General features: G+C 38.7%; 2 protein-coding genes across 5 annotated transcripts in view; one reads left to right on the top strand and one right to left on the bottom strand.

The window, feature by feature from the left end:
- ATP13A5 (ATPase 13A5) overlaps positions 1 to 16,049 on the top strand; it is a 115,849-nt gene extending 99,800 nt beyond the window's left edge. The window contains exons 26-30 of the mRNA XM_040267447.1: positions 2,988 to 3,162; positions 5,495 to 5,697; positions 10,404 to 10,492; positions 13,053 to 13,133; positions 15,027 to 16,049. Coding sequence (XP_040123381.1) covers positions 2,988 to 3,162; positions 5,495 to 5,697; positions 10,404 to 10,492; positions 13,053 to 13,133; positions 15,027 to 15,287 — 809 coding nt within the window. The 3' untranslated portion in view covers positions 15,288 to 16,049. The remainder of the gene's footprint in view (positions 1 to 2,987; positions 3,163 to 5,494; positions 5,698 to 10,403; positions 10,493 to 13,052; positions 13,134 to 15,026) is intronic.
- The window catches only part of PLAAT1 (phospholipase A and acyltransferase 1), a 62,216-nt gene that overhangs the window by 19,989 nt on the left and 22,538 nt on the right, over positions 1 to 19,689 (bottom strand). The window lies entirely within an intron of this gene.

The following is a 19,689-nucleotide window of genomic DNA, read 5'->3' as shown; positions in this document are numbered from 1 at the left end:
CACTTTCTTTATTACACACCCCATGTGTTTCCCAATGGGACTCAAGCTCTTTGGAAGCAGATGAGATGTCCTTCTTACCTTTGCATACCTCGTAGACTCTAGCTCTACATCCTTCTGGAAAATTTGATTAAATTAGTAAAGTTAAATCTTAGACAGCCAGAGAGCTTTAGCTAAATGAGCTGCAAGAGCCTTTGGAGGCCATTGAGACATTCTCACACATCTGGAAGCCCCAGAGGGGCTTCCCAGGTGGCAGTAGTGATAAAGAATCTGCTTATCAGGGCAAGAGACATAAGAGACATGGGTTCAGTCCCTGGGTCGGGAAGATCCCCTGGAGGAGGGCATGGCAACCCACTCCAGTATTCTTGCCTGGAGAATCCCATGGACAGAGGAGCCTGGGGGACTACAGTCTATATAAGGTTGTAAAGGGTTGGGGGTGACTAAAGCGACTTAGTATGCATGCATGAGATAATGAAAGACCAAAGACTGTCTGTGGTTACCCCAGAACATGCACCAAACAAACTAAAGACCCACTGTAAACTTTTATTATCCATCACTGGATGCTCATTCCTCAGTGCCCTGTCCCCCAGGGAATGAACACAGCCCTAAGGATATATACCCCCTCTTTCTTACATCAAAGAAAGCAGTCATAAGCTATGAAAATGGGAGAAGTGACAGATGTAAAGAACTAAAACATCCTGACCTCACCAAGCTTCTTTCCTGCTCTGCCCTGAGAGTAAAGTACACTCCATTTTCATCAGTTTGCTAGAATATGAGACTTCAATCCCAAAGAAAGGCAATGCCAAAGAATGCTCAAACTACCGCACAATTGCACTCATCTCAAACGCTAGTAAAGTAATGCTCAAAATTCTCCAAGCCAGGCTTCAGTAATACGTGAACCGTGAACTTCCTGATGTTCAAGCTGGTTTTCGAAAAGGCAGAGGAACCAGAGATCAAACTGCCAACATCTGCTGGATCATCGAAAAAGCAAGAGAGTTCCAGAAAAATCTGCTTTATTGACTATGCCAAAGCTTTAGACTGTGTGGATCACAATAAACTGTGGAAAATTCTTCAAGAGTTGGGAATACCAGACCACCTGACCTGCCTCTTGAGAAATCTGTATGCAGGGCAGGAAACAACAGTTAGAACTGGACATGGAACAATAGAAAATAGGAAAAGGAGTACGTCAAGGCTGTATACTGTCACCCTGCTTATTTAACTTCTATGCAGAGTACATCATGAGAAACACTTGGCTGGAAGAAACAAGCTGGAATCAAGATTGCCGGGAGAAATATCAATAACCTCAGATATGCAGATGACACCACCCTTATGGCAGAAAGTGAAGAGGAACTAAAAAGCCTCTTGATGAAAATGAAAGAGGAGAGTGAAAAAGTTGCCTTAAATCTCAACATTCAGAAAACGAAGATCATGGCATCTGGTCCCATCACTTCATGGGAAATAGATGGGGAAACAGTGGAAACAGTGGCAGACTTTATTTTTTGGGGCTCCAAAATCACTGCAGATGGTGACTGCAGCCATGAAATTAAAAGATGCTTACTCCGTGGAAGAAAAGTTATGACCAACCTACATAGCATATTCAAAAGCACAGACATTACTTTGCCGACTAAGGTCCATCTAGTCAAGGCTATGGTTTTTCCTGTGGTCATGTATGGATGTGAGAGTTGGACTGTGAAGAAGGCTGAGCGCCGAAGAATTGATGCTTTTGAACTGTGGTGTTGGAGAAGACTCTTGAGAGTCCCTTGGACTGCAAGGAGATCCAACCAGTCCATTCTGAAGGAGATCAACCCTGGGATTTCTTTGGAAGGAATAATGCTAAAGCTGAAACTCCAGTACTTTGACCACCTCATGCAAAGAATTGACTCATTGGAAAAGACTCTGATGCTGGGAGGGATTGAGGGCAGAAGAAGGGGACGACAGAGGATGAGATGGCTGGATGGCATCACTGACTCAATGGACATGAGTTTGAGTGGACTCCGGGAGTTGGTGATGGACAGGGAGGCCTGGTGTGCTGCGATTCATGGGGTTGCAGAGAGTTGGACACGACTGAGCGACTGAACTGAACTGAACTGAACTGAACTGAAGACAGATGTAATCGCCTTTTTTTTTTTTTGGTGTGCACTGTGTGCTTAGTCACTGAGTTCTGTCCAACTGTTTGTGACCCTATGGAATATAGCTCGCCATGCTCCTCTGTCCATGCAATTTTCCTGGCAATGATACTGAAGTGGGTTGCCATTTCCTCCTCCAGGGGATCTTCCCGACCCATTGCAGGTGAATGCTTTCTTGCTGAGCCACAGGTGACTGCCCATTGCCAACACCAAATGTTAAAAAACAAATACTAGGACCAAAATATTTCTTAACACTCCCATCTAAAGGCAATATTTTAAGTTCCTTTTCCTAAGTCTAATGCATTCTAGCAGTCCTCCATTTGCACACTTCTTCAGGAGATGGCAGAACACACCTCTAGCATCTATCCTGGTACACTGACGTGCTCAAAGAATGTTGGCTGAATGAATAACAGAGTGAATGTTTTGTGCTTTTTAAAAAATTTCCCAGCATATGAACATTAGTGCAACTGGATGTCTCCTTGCTCTCTACTGCTGAATTCTCCACTTCCCCATCGTCCTTGAGAGATAACAGTACTCTTATTCAGGTGGGAGGCCATCTTTTATACACCATTCCTGACCAATCTGGTGGTAAAGAAAATATCTGCACCATGCAATATGGTACATGTATTAATCATAGAACTTTTGAATCCATCACTTTTCATTTCTGAAGATGAAATCAAAGCATGGACGAGGCCAAGGTTGGTAGCACTGGTGTGCAGCTGGGCAGTGAACTTACCTAGATGTAAACCCTCAGTGCATGTTTACTGTATCTGAACCCTGATGCGAGACTCAGAATAACATGCATCTCAATCTTTTATTCTCAATAGTGAAATTGGACCTAGGAAAAATACATTTGTCTTTCAGTGAGCGTGACGCATGCCTACCCAAAATTGGCTCCATACCGACCATCAGGACAGCTTCTCTCTCCCCCTTTGCTGCTGTCAGTTGTTTTGAACACCTGCTTCAACTGCATTGTGCAGCTCTGCGCATTTCTTTTGTTGAAGCAGCAGCCCTGGTATTGTGAGGTCTACAGATACAGGTAAAGTTCCGTTCCTTAGTTTTCCTTTCTGAAGGTGGTACAATGAATATCTAATGACTTTGTTCAAATTAGTTTGAAATATATTCAAAAATTTTAATTAACCAAAGTTGTTTCTGTACTACAAAACCTCAGTGATGGGATAGAACACAGGACAGAGTCAATGGCTGGAGTCCGGGGGTGAGCTATGTGGAGCGGGTGGGAAAAGATCTCCACGTTGGTTGTTGATATATAGATGTAATAGTTACTTGACTGGATGACTATATTCATTCCCTAGTGGTTTGGATGTCATATAAACCAGAAGTTGGCAAACATCTCTAGTAGAGGGCCAGGTAGTAAATATTTTGGGCCTTGTGGGCTCTGTGGGCTCTGCTGCGACTACTCAACTCTTCAGTTGCAGTGAAAAAGCAGCCAGAGACAACACATAAACAAGTCAGTGTGACAGTGTTCCAATAAAACTTTATTGACAAAACCAGGCGTCGAGATTTGGCCGATGGGCTTAAGTCAATGGGCCCCTGCTATACAAAACAGATTTGTTTATATTAGTTTCAGTTTTTCAAATGAATGTTAAAATTAAAATATCTGTTGATGGTATCAGCGTTCTGATTTTACTGTAGACTCAGGGCAAGTCTCTTCACCTCCCAGGGCTTTAATTTCCTTAACTATAAATAAAGGGTAAGATGAGGTGAACTTAGATACTCAAACTGTTTTTTCTGACAAAGCCTGCCCAGTCTCCAAAAGAGAAGGGCAGAAAGAGCTGATCCTTTTAGAGTAGGGCTTGTACAAATTCCCCTTCAGTCCTCTGTCATCCTGAAGGCATCAGAGCCCCAGGGATCAGTGGAGAGATTGGAAACTACAAAATGATGCCTAAGATTGTCATTTAAAACCCAAATTCAGCAATTCAAGTATTACTTAGAGTATAGAGTTCACTTTTATTTCAAAACCAGATTTTTCCACAAATTGGAGCACATATATTCAGAGAAGAAGCTTTCTGAATGAATCTAGGAGGCAACTTGGGGTAACCAAAAGGGTGATGGATGGGTTGTCCTGCCTTTGTCATTACCTACTCAACTGTCTTATCTACAATGCAAGTTTATTAGATTAGATATATTTGGTGTTAAACTCTGTAATTCAGGCCTTCTAGTCTATCTATTCCCTTTGGGCTAGAAAGCTTTGTGACTGTAGATTGCTTGCTTGCTTCATTAATGTATTCTGCAGGCACCAACTGAATATCTACTATATGCAAAGCACATTTTGGAAGCCTAGGAAGTCTAGGATAAGACTTATGCCTTGCATTTGAAGTCACAATTGAAAAATGAATTTTATCTATAAACAGTTGTAATAGTAGCAAAAAGTTTGAAACTAAACAAGAAAGCCAATGAAAACAAATTTCTTTGTGGGTTTGATTACTGAAAAAAGGAAGATTGCAAATGGATCAGTCAACACTGGGAAAGTCCATATCTTAAATATTTTTTCTGAAAATATCATGTGGCATCGCTGTGCTAGGTGCTAAGAATTTGCTATAGAGTTGAGTAAAACAAACAAGCAAAGGGAAATAAAACCAGAAGTAAAATTTCATTCAAAGAACTCTGATCCCAAGAATGGAAAATAAAGATACGTGAAGGAATAATTGCAAAACAATGAACTAAATGCATCACTAGAGAGAAGACTGAAGGGCACTAGTTATGCTCACCACTGAATGTAAAGAGTTTCAGATAGAAATAGGATGTGGACTCAGAGGTGTGCAAAAGGGGGAAAGGAATATTCCCCTATGATTGAAGTATAACAAGCATGGGAAGTCTGGCAAAAGATAAGGCTGGAAAGGCTGACTGAGACCAGAGTTTGAAAGTCTTCTGGGCATGCCTGAAAAGTTTGAGTTTAATTTGTTAGCAAAACAGAAACACAGACACTTATACGCAGAAGACTGTTCAAATCCTTATAAGAGGTTGTGGTTATGTGAGGAGAGTGGGTCAGAATAGGCAGATTCCAACTCAGGACCCATGTTAAGAGATCTGAGAGTCCACAAAAGGAAACACAGCATGCACACATACATACATATAGAGTTCATATGCTCTGAATTGAAAGGAATTGCACAGGAAATTGTCATCCAAGCCCTCTCAAGACAGATATTTGTTCTAGATAGGCTTCTGGACAAACTTCCTCTGCAGTTTATTTCTGCTTTGCCACTGCAAGAGGTGAACAAAATAGATCCTGGTAGTTATTTGCTGGAACAGCTTGCAAGGTGAGGTCCCTGGGTCATGATGAGCTAATTTTTTCCTACTGGCTTGATAAAAATACAATGAAAGTTCCATAAATGCTGGTTATTCTTTTCCAGTAAGTGCTTTCTGGACAGCCAGAGTAATTTCTCAACAAATGTGAGTTTGTCAAGAAATGGGACTGGAAATGGAGCATTGCTTCCTGGTTCAGTTTTAAGCTTTGAAAGTACCACACTGTGGCCGATCACCACCATCAACTGTATCACAACAGCGTTTGTCTTTTCTAAGGGCAAGCCATTTCGAAAACCTATCTACACAAACTGTAAGTGTGAAATTTAATTTTTCTTTTCAAATATGTTTTTTCTACTCTCCCACTATCCCCAGAGTTGCAACTTACTGGTGAAGTGATTGGCCGAGAAGGAAACAATTGCAATACTCTAAAATTGAGTACTGAACCATAATTATCACAGGTGGTAAAAAGCCCAAGGGCAGAAACACGTTTACGTGCAGATAAGCATGTGCTGTATTGATTAGTCATGAGTCATGTCCTAATCTGAGTGTTATTAATTTGTTCATACTTTCTTTTGTCTGTTAGTAAATATTTGTGGCTTTCTCCATTATAGCTCCTATGCATTTACTTTAAAAACGAATCTTCTGCTTTTTGTATTTTTTTATATAGTGATTGATTTTTTCCCATAATATTTTCTAATCAGTGATCACAAATATATGTGAATGATATAGTGCTGTTTATAATGTTTATTTTCTACTCAGAATCCTTTCTGAATGTTGCTATTAGTCTTTGCTATTTGAGTGTTCTAGAAAGGTAATTACTATCATCTGCAATTAATAATGTTCCACAGGGAATTTCTTGATAGTCCAGTGGTTAGGACTCTGCTCTTCCATTAAGGAGCCACGGGCTCGATCCCTTGTTGGGAAACTAGGATCCCACAAGCTGCACGGCATTATCAAAAAAAGAAAACAATGTTCCTTCTTCCTTTCCAATAGCTATAATGCTTATCATTTTCAGTTTTAGTGTACAATCCAGAATTTCCAGGACAATGTTAAGTACTAGTGGAAGCAGCAGATAGTTCTACTCCGTCATAAAAATACTTCTAGTAATTTTTCACTTGTAAATGTGGTTTTGAATATTGGTTCAAGGTGGGCCACATCATGTGCAGAAAAATACCTTTCTATTTCCAGTAAATCAAGAGTATGTTTTAAATTTATAAAATGGGAGATGTATTTCATCAACTGTCTTCCTTACATCCTGCCCTTCATCCTTCCTACTAGGATGATTATACTTGTTTTCTATTTTGACCTATTGCTAGAACATGTTACATTAATAAACTTATTAAATATTTCCATATTCTTGAACAAATTCTACTTATTTGTAGTGGATTTCACTTTTAGTAAAATGAATCCTACTGTTTTTTAATATTGCTTTTACTATCTATATTTTGTCTGGGATTGGTCTGAAGTATTTTGTGTTAGAGATTTTTTAGGTGTGGATATTAAGACTTCAAAATTCTTGGATTTTTTCTTTCCTTTGAAAAATATTTTATAGTTAGAAATAGTCTATTCCTTTACTATTTATGAGAGCCCAGTAAAATCATCTGGTTCCAAATATTTTCATTAAAAGAATTAATTTCTTGAGAATTTATTTAGGTATCCTCTTTTTAAACTGTTTTTTAAAATTTTAAAAATTTGACCCATAATTCCATTTCAGTGAGAATTTTTTTTTTTTAGGAGAGGGTTTTGAATGATATTGTTATAATTTTAATGCCATCTACAACTTTTAATATCTTCTCATATTATGTTTATGTGCACTGTGTTCATTTATTCTTACCAGAAATGTACTTTTACTGGTTTTCTTTAAATAACCAGCTCTCCGATTTAATACTTCTGTATGTTTTCTATTTTCTAATTTATTCATTTTTGCTTTTCCCATTTTCCCCCTCTTCTTACTTTCCTTGGAAAATTCTTTAATGTTTGAATTGATTTTATAATCCATATATATTCTTTTATTCTTATAAAATTAGAAAAAAACATCAAGACCAATAATTGTAGTTTGGGTTACATTATTTATATTTTCATATTTCTCTTATTATAACTTATTCTTCTTTGACCCACTAGTTACAAGAATAGTGGTTTTCAATTTTCAAGTGGGAAAGGATTTTGTTTTCATTCCCTTACTACTCTTTTTCTTAAAAGCTTCCAAAGGGAAGCTATTAGTTTCCTTTTTGACTCAACAGATCTTTAGAATTTTGATTTGTATGTGGGGAGATTTTTCCTTTAAATTTAGTTACAAATTTCTAGTTTTATTGTCATGGTCAAAGAAAATCTAGCCTGTAATATTTCTGATCTGGAAATTTTACTACAATTTTGTATATCACATGTCATAAACTCTAATTTCTAATTTTCAAAAGAGTCATAGATATTAGAGAAGTAAGTCTCATTCTTATTCCTAAATTAAAAATTAATTTATCATATAAAACCAGTTTTAGCAATTATATTATTCACATGCTTTCTGTTTTTATACCCCCACCACCACCATTTTCTTTTGTATAGCTGTTTTGTCAGAGGTTTTGAGAGCATGCTAAAATCTTGTTTTAATTACAGTTTTTACAATTTTTTTCCTGAATTTCTTATTTTTGTTCAAATTTTTCTTAATTTTGATATAGTATCTGATAATGTCCCTGGCTCCTGTCAAAACAAATCAAGATTCTATTTTATGTTTTCAGGTTACTATTTTTTTTATTGTAAATAGATTTTACAAGGAGAATATATTGCATTGGCTAGTACTTTAATTTGACTAATAGCTGCAAAGTCATTCTAAACATAATGAGTTAATTAGAGCTGAACTAGTTACATCATAGGGACTTAAATTTTGTGGGTAAATTCAAGTCTTTATGTCAAACATAACTGGTAATTTTAAATGAAAAAAGTTTTTTATAAACATATTCTAACAAACATAATCTTATAGTAAATCATATAGTCTCAAGGTTACAAGTCAAAAGTTCTCAGTATGGCTATTAAAATACACAATTCTATTTTAATGTAACAGTAAAGTCTTTACCTTTTTTAACAGTCTTTGACAGATCAACTTTAAGATGATGAGCTATAGAACAAGTACTGATTTAATTTTTATGGAAACGGGTGTGAATATTTGTTAAGCCTCTTCTTATCTGAGAATAGTCTGTAATGGTTTGCCCAGGGCTTGTCTTCCCAAATCACCTGTGCAAACAGAACCCCATTCATTCCAGTTTCCTCATCATTAGTAGTTAATTATAGGAGGGCAACATTCACTTCAGTTCTTTATGAAGTTGTCCAAAGCTGAATTAAAGAAGAGAGCCTCATCATTTTGTTTACATTCTGCTCATTGTGCCCTAGCCTGGTCTGCTTTTCAGACCCCTGGTCTGAGAGCAGTGTGACATGCACAGTACTCAGCCCAGTTTCAGTGAGTACTTTATCAGGATGGACATTTGGGGCATCACCTTCTTCCCAACATCTGGGTCCTTGGGACTTAGAAACACTGAAGGAAATTAAAATTCCACACAGCCACCTCCCAGGGCCTTCTCATCACCAATCTGCTCAGATTGCTTTATTTTAGGAGATGCAGCTCCCTCGTTTCTTCTCTCTGCCTCACACTCCTCTCAAGCAAGCATGGGTATTCTTCTAAGAGGTGCTACATCTAGTTGTACATGTAGAGTGAGGCATGGATGAATATGAAGGTGAGTGTAGGTGGTGAGGATTAAAATAGAGCTCTTGCAGCTTCAAAATATAGGGCCTGCTGTAGCGGGACAGTTCCTCTGATTTCTGTTTAATGTAGATCTATGCAGAGTTGGGGGCCCATAAACCATCAACACTGGAAGAAATGAGGTAGAGAGAATATAAGAGAAAATCTAGTTTGTTTTTAAGTTTTGAAGGCCGTAAGTATTATATCACAGCAACACTGATTAAATGCTGCTGTTTGGGCCTGAAGGTGCTAATCCCATTGAAAAGCATATATAAAGCACTGTCTACAAAGTGCCTAGAAGCTGATGGTCACAAGAGGGGATGGGGTTGGGGAAATAAGGACAGGGGTGTTGGCACTGTGCATCCTGAGAAACTGAGCATCCCAAGGTAAAGCCATCTGGGCAGGCTGGAGAGAAAGAAGCCAGCAGATATGCATGTGAGTTTCTCACTTCCACTTCCACCTGGAGTCCCAGAGAAGCAGATCAAAATCCCTTTAAGGTGGTTATAACATTTTGAATATATATATATATAAAGATCATGCAGAGCAGAGTGATAAATACCATACGAAATAAAACTTGGTAAGGGAAAATTGGGAGAGTCTTTAAAAAGAAAGTGGTATTGGAACAGGGCTTTTTAAGAAAAACTGGTAACTTGCCAAGACTGGAAGACTACCGTCTACACAGGGTATTTTGTGAACAAAGGCACAAAAGCTAGAAGGCATTGGGTCTCTGTGAGTAGCAGGTTTATGGTTTAACTTTCCTGGAACTTAAGGAAGAGCAACCAGAGATCAGTTTAGAAAGGCTGATTGGAACCAGATTGTGGAAGGCCTTGAATATCAATCATTCAAGACCCTTGTACTTTGTTCTCTAAGCAGTGAAGAAGAGGGAGGTGCCACTAAGAAGACTGACTGTGTAAATAATTTATTCATGAATGACTCACTAGACCCGAGGTGATAAAGCATCAGGAACTCTCCGGTGACCATTTACATGAGCTGGTCACTGCAGGGTTTCCCAGCCCCAAGGACTCCTCAGTTGAGGTAACTTCTTCATGGAGTTTACTAGAATATATTTAATTACCAACTTTCTATACTCAGCCTTTCAAGGAAAGATTTTTAAGATATCACCTTTGTCTTGTAAGCATTAGAACACATTTTAAAACATATGAGGATATATCAAAACATCTGAAGATGTATCCAGTATTTGCCCAACAAAGATAATTGATACTGAAACATGTGTGCCAAATTACAGGAAACATTCCCTCAGCATCTAAAAATAATGTTTGCTGTTTCTTCAGATATATTCTCATTTTTGCTGGCGTCTGCCTTGGGCCTCACAATTTTCCTTCAGTTTTCTGATTTTCAAGATATATACCGTGGAATGGAGGTATGTGGAATCCATGACTCCTATGTGCAGTGGGGCTGTATTTGCATTGTATTGATAATTTACAAGTCAGTTACACCCATATTCTCTCTGGTCACTGAATATTGTGAGGCTATTTTCATTTATTCGGAGAAGGCAATGTCACCACACTCCAGTACTCTTGCCTGGAAAATCCCATGGGCGGAGGAGTCTGGTAGGTTGCAGCCCATGGGGTCGCTAAGGGTCGGACACGACTGAGCGACTTCACTTTCACTTTTCACTTTCATGCATTGGAGAAGGAAATGGCAACCCACTCCAGTGTTCTTGCCTGGAGAATCCCAGGGACAGCGGAGCCTGGTGGGCTGCCGTCTATGGGGTCGCACAGAGTCGGACACGACTGAAGCGATGCAGAAGAAGAAGATTTTCATTTACTAGAAGAGCAAATAACATATCTCTATCTCACACATGCTGGTCTGAGTGTTTTCATATTATTAGTATCATCAACTGGGTCATTTATTCTGTTTATACCTGAAACACTGTGTTTGGATATTTTATTCTTCTATGTTATACTAATACAATGAAATTAATTCATTAATACAATAATTAATCCTCCAACTTTAATTTTTTAATCATATAGTATAAGTCCTTTATAATGTAGTTGTGAAGAGTAAGAAAATGTTGACTGTAAGCCAGTCATGTTCTGTCTGTAAGACACTGACAATGGGGGGAGGGGTCTTATTTCAAGGGTTAAAATTAAATTTATTAATAAGTTATTGAGCCTATTTTTGGACCTGGCATTGTAGGAAAAATAGAAAGACAAAGATTGGCTCTGGCCCTCTACCTATAGTTTAGTTCCAAAGATGAGCCATACCCAGTGAAGTCATGGCATGGCCACCTGAGGCCATCCCTGCTTGCAAAGAGTGTAAAACAGAAAGAAGTGGGAGGGACATTGGAAGGAAGAGCTCTCGCTGGGGCCTGTGGCTTCCATGGGAGGCTTCATGCAGGAGATGCAACTTGATCTGGTCTGGAAGGATAGGTTCGACTTTGCTAAGTAGGAGGTAGGGATATTCCCAACTAGGAGAACAGCCTAAGCACAAGCCGAGAGGGCTGGCCCAATCTCTTTCGTTTTGGAAATGCAAAAGAATGGAGAATGGCCGAGAGGAAAATCCAAAGCAAGATTTGTTTCACAGACCACCTAGAAGGTTAGCTAAGATTAAGCCAGTAAATTGTGGAGTAGACGTGGATGGAGGAAGGCAGAAAGTGACAGTTCAACACTATGCCGAGAGCGATGGGAGTCCCTGAAGACGTGAGAGCAGGGTTTTCAGGGGAGCATTGAGACAGATTCATTAGATGACAGCAGGATGCTGTGTGTGAGGGAAGACAAGCTGTGGAGGGAGAAGCAGTTAGGATATGAAAACCCAGACCATTCAGTCACTTACAAAGCACTGTGAAGCTTCAGAGTGGGCTTGGCACTGGGGTTACAAAAACAAGTAAGATGTGGTCACTGCTCTCAAATAGCTCAGAAGCTAGGAGGGGAGAGCATCACAGAAGATAATTCCAAAGTGATATGACAAGTCCCTTCCAGGCCAAGGCATGGAGAAGTGACCTCCCAGATCAGGGCAGTAGCAGGATGTGGGAAAGGGCCAAGTGCTCCACTACCATTGATCCACTGCCGGATCTCACAGCCCTCTCCAGACCACCTGCTACCCAGCAAGCCTATTTCACATCATTGAGAAAGGCTGTTTCCACTTAGGAAGAAAAATAACATGTTGTTACTTTAAATAACCTATGAGAACAGGAATAAGAATCAAAGGTGAGCATTTAAACATTATGGAGGGTCTGTGGTTTTAGTCCTAAGCAGAGCTCAGCCTCTACACAGTCATCCTACCTTTTAGGGTCAAAAAAGGAATTTCATAATTCATCTTTTGTTATGGATGTATCTATAGGAAGTTGTAGATTTCACATCTATTCAATAAGTGTATTTGGTAGTCAAGGGCACTCTTTAATCCTTAAAAGGAGATAGATTGAGCCAGTTCAGCTTTCATCAAGGCATTAGATTTAAGGCTGAGAATATTTATACATAAATTATTCACCAAGTGTCTATCAAAATAAACTTGAACCTCTGTCTACTTTTTATTTCTTTTACTCATATGTCAATGTTACTGAACAAATGAGCTCCAAGTAGATTTTGCTTTGGGAGCATTAGAAGTAATAATATCATTAGATGCATGATTTAATCTTTCTTGTATTTGAGAAGATAAAAATGAAGAGAGAGAACACAGGCTCCAAAGTGTCCTGTCTCATGTCTTTGATCCAGGGCACGCTGACTCCATGTTTATTATCAGGCAGTGGAGGGAGCACTGGGCAAGAGGCAGTCAGACTTTATTTGAATTCTGACTCTGCCATTTATCTCTTGGTACTGAGTCCTAGGGCAAGGTATTGACCTTCTCATCTGTAAAGCTGAGAGAGTAACGTCTACCCTCTAAGCCCAGAGAGTTGTTGAAAATATATATAAATTAAATAAGAGAATGTGTGTCAAGTGTAAAGTATGCAAAGTATAAAGGTAGTATTTCTTTTTCAACAGTTCGTCCCAACTGTGACATCATGGAGGGTTTCAGTTTTGGTGGCAGCTCTCACCCAGTTCTGTGTGGCCTTCTTTGTAGAGGTAAAGAAGTTTCTGTATGGCTCACTATCTGGGGGGAAGGATAAATAAAGGGCTGACTCTCAACAGATGCTCATTGTTTAGAGCAACCACTTTTATCCCCCAAAAGTAATAGTTATTAAGTGTTTTTTAAAAACTACACATGTTCTCTTTGGGGGAAATGAGAATGATTTAAAATTCTTTGAAGGCTGCAAAGAAATGCTCTCCGTATCTGCAGTGTAAGAAGCAAAACATCAAATTAGCTAATTTTGTCTCACATGAAGGCCTTATATTGTACTTTCCTGCTGCTGCTAACTCGCTTCAGTCATGTCCGACTCTGTGCAACCCCATAGGCGGCAGCCCACCAGGCTCCCCTGTCCCTGGGATTCTCCAGGCAAGAACACTGGAGTGGGTTGCCATTTCCTTCTCCAGTACATGAAGGTGAAAAGTGAAAGTGAAGTCGCTCAGTCATGTCCTACTGTCAGCGACCCCATGGACTGCAGCCTACCAGGCTCCTCCGTCCATGGATTTTCCAGGCAAGAGTACTGAAGTGTTTCCTAGTAGTCTTAATAATCTGGTAGAGACTAGATTAAATTACCTTCCAGCTCTAAAATTCAGTGAGACCTTTTAGAGTGAAGAGCTGTCTAGGAGGGCTTCCTTAATTAAGAGAGAAGGGAAGCCATTGCTCATTCTAGTCAATTCTTACCCTTGAAGGTCTTCTCCTATAGCATTTCTCTTCTACTCAGTGTCACTAAATGAACTTACCTTCTCAGTGAAAAACTCAGGTACTATTTTTTAAGGGACAGTTTAAAAGAAAAGATTCATGAAGTTCCTTGAGAAAAGGTATCAACCAAATTAAGAAAAAATATGTGTATATACAAATATTCCATTGTATACAATGCATTTAAAATTTCTCATACTCTTAAGGAATTCCATTTCTGAGATTTCATTTAAAAAATGACTTAAAAAGAGAGAAAACTTTACATGTATGAAGATTTTCATCACAGTATTATCTACAGGGATAAAATATTAGAATCAAGTGTTCCAAAAGTCGAGGTGCTACTAAATAGTAATATAGAAATTTGAGTAAACATTATACAGTCATTAAAAATGATTATTGAGAAGATGGTAGCTACAAACTGTATATGACAGAGAAAGTGGAATGCAATATTTGATCACTTCTATTCCTATAAATGCATAAAATTGTGTGTGCTTGTAATCACAGGAAAAAAGAGAACCCCCAAAATGGAAAGCAAAGTGCTTCCCTGGTGACTCAGTGGTAAAGAATCTGCCTGCCAATGCAGGAGACATGGGTTTGATCCCTAGGTTGGGAAGATCCCCTGGAGTAGGAAATAACAACCCACTCCAGTATTCTTGCCTGGGAAATTCCATGGACAGAGGAGACTGGCAGAGCCTATAGTCCATGGTGGGTCGCAAAACAGTCAGACAGAACTTAGTAACTAAACAACAACAAAAAGTGGAAAGCAAAACCCATTTGATTTTTAGAGTTCATTCATTCATTCAACAAACCATTACTTGATGCCTTCTTTGTATCAAGGAGCAAGTAACAGTGATTTGTTTTTTTCTTTTCTTGATTTTGAGTACATTATTTTGCTATTTCATTCTGGCAGCAAAATAATTTTAAGTGACTCTCCTGCCAGAATTGAACTAGGAAATCTGTGGAAATGAAAGACTGTAAGCTTTTGGCAGATTTCTATGAACACAAGCTCACTCAGTTCTCAAGGAAATGAACCCAGGAAGCTGCTAGGCTTCATGGGGCTACAAGAAGAAGTGGCCACTGAGCATAAATAATAAGCACATTTAGAGGAATCCTGGGGAAACAGGGTAGCAATGAGCAACCTGGCTGCCAGGGAAAATAGGTGACGGTTTGATTGTCTTTTCCACCTGATCTTCCAGGATGCCATCCTTCAAAATCGAGCACTCTGGCTATTGATCAAGAAAGAATTTGGAATCTATTCTAAAAGTCAGTATAGGATCTGGCAAAGAAAACTGGCAAAAGATCCAACCTGGCCTCCTATAAACAGGACAGATTATTCAGGCGATGGCAGAAATGGATTCTACATCAACCAAGGCTTTGAAAGTTCTGAACAGATTCCAAAAGAAAAACTTAATTTGGGAGGCCAAACCACAGAACAACATTTCTGGACCAGATTGTAATCAGAATTGTTAAATAGCATCCTCCTTTTACCACAATCTAAAACATTGTAGAGAGGTGATAATAGTCTACCCTTTTATTTTCTTCCTCCATCTGAAGATTCAAAGTGCATTTCTCAGTGCATTGAACCTTGCAACAAAGGATTTTATATATGTTTATTTTGACCTCATCCTCTATCACTAAGAAAAATAATGTATTTTCTAAAGTATCATTTTTTTTCCTAACAAATTTTATTCACAATGCATAGCATTGACTTGCTTCAAATGCACAGCTCTTTATGGTAGTAATATTAATAGTATGACCACCAATAGAAGAAAGAAAAATTAAAGGAGAGTTTAATTTTGAAAGTTTCACCAATGTATTTTTATTTTCATCTACTGAAATAAAAGAATCTATATATTTTAAAAAGCTTATCTCAATAACTTATCACACATTTACTTAATCTTATATTCACCTGCAAAGAACATCTATGCATATATCTTTTCTCCAGGTCACAGAATTCTTCTTTTTGGTTCTTTGTATGGTTTTAATAGAGAAACAAGAATTGAAATTTACTTCAGAAAATTCATCCCTGTTGTTAAGTATGGAAGTGGAGAAAGATGGAGGTGTCTGATAATTGTTTATAACTTTGGCTTGGGCACAGCTAAGCAAACTCTACTGAAATTGGCATCTCCCAAGTATATTGCTTCGGGGCTAGTGAGCTAGAGGTTCCGGATTAGATCACAAAAATAATAAAACTATTAAAATGTACTTTTCACTCTTAAGAAGTATGGTACCTTTATTTGCTTTTTATTACTGACAAAGAAGAATCTCAAGTTCTCACTTTAAAAGTTGGCCCAGACTCATCATTGCTCATCTGAAAAAAATCAATCCCAGGGAAGGAACCAATAATGTTTTTATCTACAGCATGACAATTCTCAGAATATTAAACAACCTTAAGTTCCATTTCATCTTTTCATAATCTAAATCAATTAGATGCACACTAAGGATCACAAGAAAGGGTACATCCTTTTTACAAATATGTTCTGCACATTATTACCTTTAACATATATCAACCTCACTGTGACCTTGAGAGGATATTTATTCCTAGTGAACATTTTAAATTACCTACTACATTTTCCTTGTAACCATAAATCTAATTTTGCTAATTAAATGGATCTTTAATGGGTCATAGGCAATTAGCTAACCAGTCCCATTCCATGAGTGTCAATTACATGCCTAATAATGTGATATATGGATTCAATCATGTCTTTACAATTATGAGATCTTTAGGACTGAAAAAATGTCTCAACATTTTAGCAATTCATTGCTGTAAATAGTACCATACACTTTGTTACACAAGCCAGCAGCATAAATGCAAATTCCTATGAAAACAAGCATTTTATATTTATATTTTATTTGCTTTTTAACCTTTTCTTGGATGCACAGTTCTTGGAGAGTGATAATTTTTAAATATGTCTAATTTAGTGGATACCAATAAAAGAACAAAATATCAAAAATATTTTAGCTAAAGATTAAGAAATATGTCAACCTAAAACAGACAACAGCTAGGTTCCTTGAGCTGACGTATCTCTATTTAGTAATTTGACTTTTAGAATGAGAGGATTCAGCTGATACTGTAGTATATCTAGATAGCATAAAAATATTTTTTAATCTTTTTTCAATAAATGTTTCACTTCTCTCAGTTTCTTCAACAATCTGTTAGGTATCTGATAGGTGATATCTTTATGTTACACATCTTTTTGAAGGTGGGGGTGGGACATGATAAATTTGATCTCTACACTAGACTAAAAGTACACTCAGAGAAATGTTTACTAGTCTTAGAAAAAGATGTTCAATAAAAGCACAATGAACATGGCCACATATAAATGGACAGGCTGAAGCTGCCCGTCACCAAGAGTGGCCATTTTCAGGGGAAACTGATGACTAACTTTATGTGCTTACCCTTAAGGCTGAACATTACTAGAGCCCTGAACACTATTTGTGAAAAAATGAATCCATGAATTTAATTTAAAAGTGCATCTGTAACAATTATTCAGTATTGCTAAGACTGTCTTCTGGAGTGGGCGTGTCTAGCTATCCAGAAGTTTGATTTAAGGATCCTCAAAATATCCTCTGTGTTGCCAATTCCCTTCCCTCTGTCACAGGCAGTGTGGTACTTCCACTACACCCAGGTCTCCTGTTCAAGGCTAAGATTTGTCCTCTGCAGTCATCTGTACTAAAAAGTAAGCATATCCTGGGGGACGTAACACATAAAGCTGCTGCCAGTTCTGCCCAGACTTGACAATACTAGGAAAGAGCCTGTTGTTTTTTTTTTTTTTTTTTTTTATGTTACTGTTACTTAAGAGTAGGACATAATAGGAATAAGAAATTGAATTTAGAATGAAAATGAAAGGATAACTTTGGACCATGCTATCAGATAGAAGACAATTACTATTCCCAGAGGAACAGGGGAGGAAGACAGAGTTTTGGGGTTTATCTGGAAACAGAACTGGTGCCATAAGAAAGGGAAGGGATTAGTCAGGGAACAGGAAGAAAGACAGGCTCTATGGGCCCTGATGGAAGCACATGACCCTTTTTTGTTATCATTGTACTTAATCCTACAATTAAAGATTGTACAGACTTTCTGGCCCAGGAGTAAAATCAAATCAGTTTACTATGTCCAAGACTTTGAGGCAGCTGTTTTGTTACCTTTATCTACCATATTTTTGTTTCCCTCCCTGCACTACAACCCCCCATATTTACTTAAACTTTTCCTTTATTTAATGTCATGCTTTTGGCCGTGATACAATAACGATGTCACTGACTAGCAATGTGGTTTGGAGGGTAATGTTATAATATCTGATATAATCCCAGGATAGAGAGACTCTCATCCATTTTTCTCCATCTGCTACCAAACAAGAATTCTATTGGAAAGGTGTTAAAAAATAGTTTGCTTCATCCAACACATAATCAATAAGATGCAAGAATAAGATCATGAGTCTCTCCCTGATTGAAAAAGTGGAAGTGTTAGTCACTCAGTCATGCCCAACTCTTTGGGACCCCATGGACTGTATAGCCCACTAGGTTCCTCCATCCATGGAATTCTCCAGGCAAAAGTACTGAAGTAGGTAGCCATTCCATTCTCCAGGGGATCTTCCCAACCCAGGGATCGAATCCAACTTTCCTGTATTGCAGGAAGCTGCTTTACAGTCTGAGCCACACTCCTTGCCTTCTACTAAAAGCCATAAAAAGTAATATAGGATATTGTTTTCCAAATATGGCACCTTAAACCTATGTTTAATGATATCTTGACCCATCACTTCATGGCAAATAGATGGGGGGAAACAGTGGAGACAGTGTCAGACTTTATTTTTGGGGAGCTCCAAAATCACTGCAGATGGTGATTGCAGCCATGAAATTAAAAGACGCTTACTCCTTGGAAGAAAAGTTATGATCAACCTAGATAGCATATTCAAAAGCAGAGACATTACTTTGCCAACAAAGGTCCATCTAGTCAAGGTTATGGTTTTTCCAGTGGTCATGTATGGATGTGAAAGTTGGACTGTGAAGAAAGCTGAGTGCCGAAGAATTGATGCTTTTGAACTGTGGTGTTGGAGAAGACTCTTGAGGGTCCCTTGGACTGCAAGGAGATCCAACAAGTCCATTAAAAAGAATATATTTGAATCAGTTCTAATGAGATGGATGAAACTGGAGCCGATTATACAGAGTGAAGTAAGCCAGAAAGAAAAACACCAATACAGTATGCTGCTGCTGCTGCTGCTGCTAAGTCGCCTCAGTCGTGTCCGACTCTGTGCGACCCCATAGACGGCAGCCCACCAGGCTCCCCCGTCCCTGGGATTCTCCAGGCAAGAACACTGGACTGGGTTGCCATGTCCGTCTCCAGTGCATGAAAGTGAAAAGTGAAAGGGAAGTCGCACAGTTGTGTCCGACTCTTCGCGACCCCATGGACTGCAGCCTACCAGGCTCCTCCGTCCATGGGATTCTCCAGGCAAGAGTACTGGAGTGGGGTGCCATTGCCTTCTCCGCCAATACAGTATACTAACGCATATATATGGAATTTAGAAAGATGGTAACGATAACCCTGTGTGCAAGACAGCAAAAGAAACACAGATGTATAGAACAGTCTTTTGGACTCTGTGGAGAGGGAGAGGGTGGGATGATTTGGGAGAATAGCATTGAAACATGTATAATATCATATAAGAAACAAATCGCCAGTCTAGGTTAGATGCAGGATACAGGATGCTTGGGGCTGGTGCACTGGGATGACCCAGAGGGATGGTAAGGGGAGGGAGATGGGAGGGGGGTTCAGGATTGGGAACACATGTACACCCGTGGCGGATTCATGTTGATGTATGGCAAAACCAATACAATATTGTAAAGTAATTAGCCTCCAATTAAAAT

This window comes from Oryx dammah, unplaced genomic scaffold, assembly GCF_014754425.2.
Source record: "Oryx dammah isolate SB20612 unplaced genomic scaffold, SCBI_Odam_1.1 HiC_scaffold_2, whole genome shotgun sequence".
Taxonomy (NCBI): Eukaryota; Metazoa; Chordata; class Mammalia; order Artiodactyla; family Bovidae; genus Oryx; species Oryx dammah.
The sequence above is the reverse complement of the archived record's forward strand: the minus strand, read 5'-3'. Positions and strand labels throughout refer to the sequence as shown.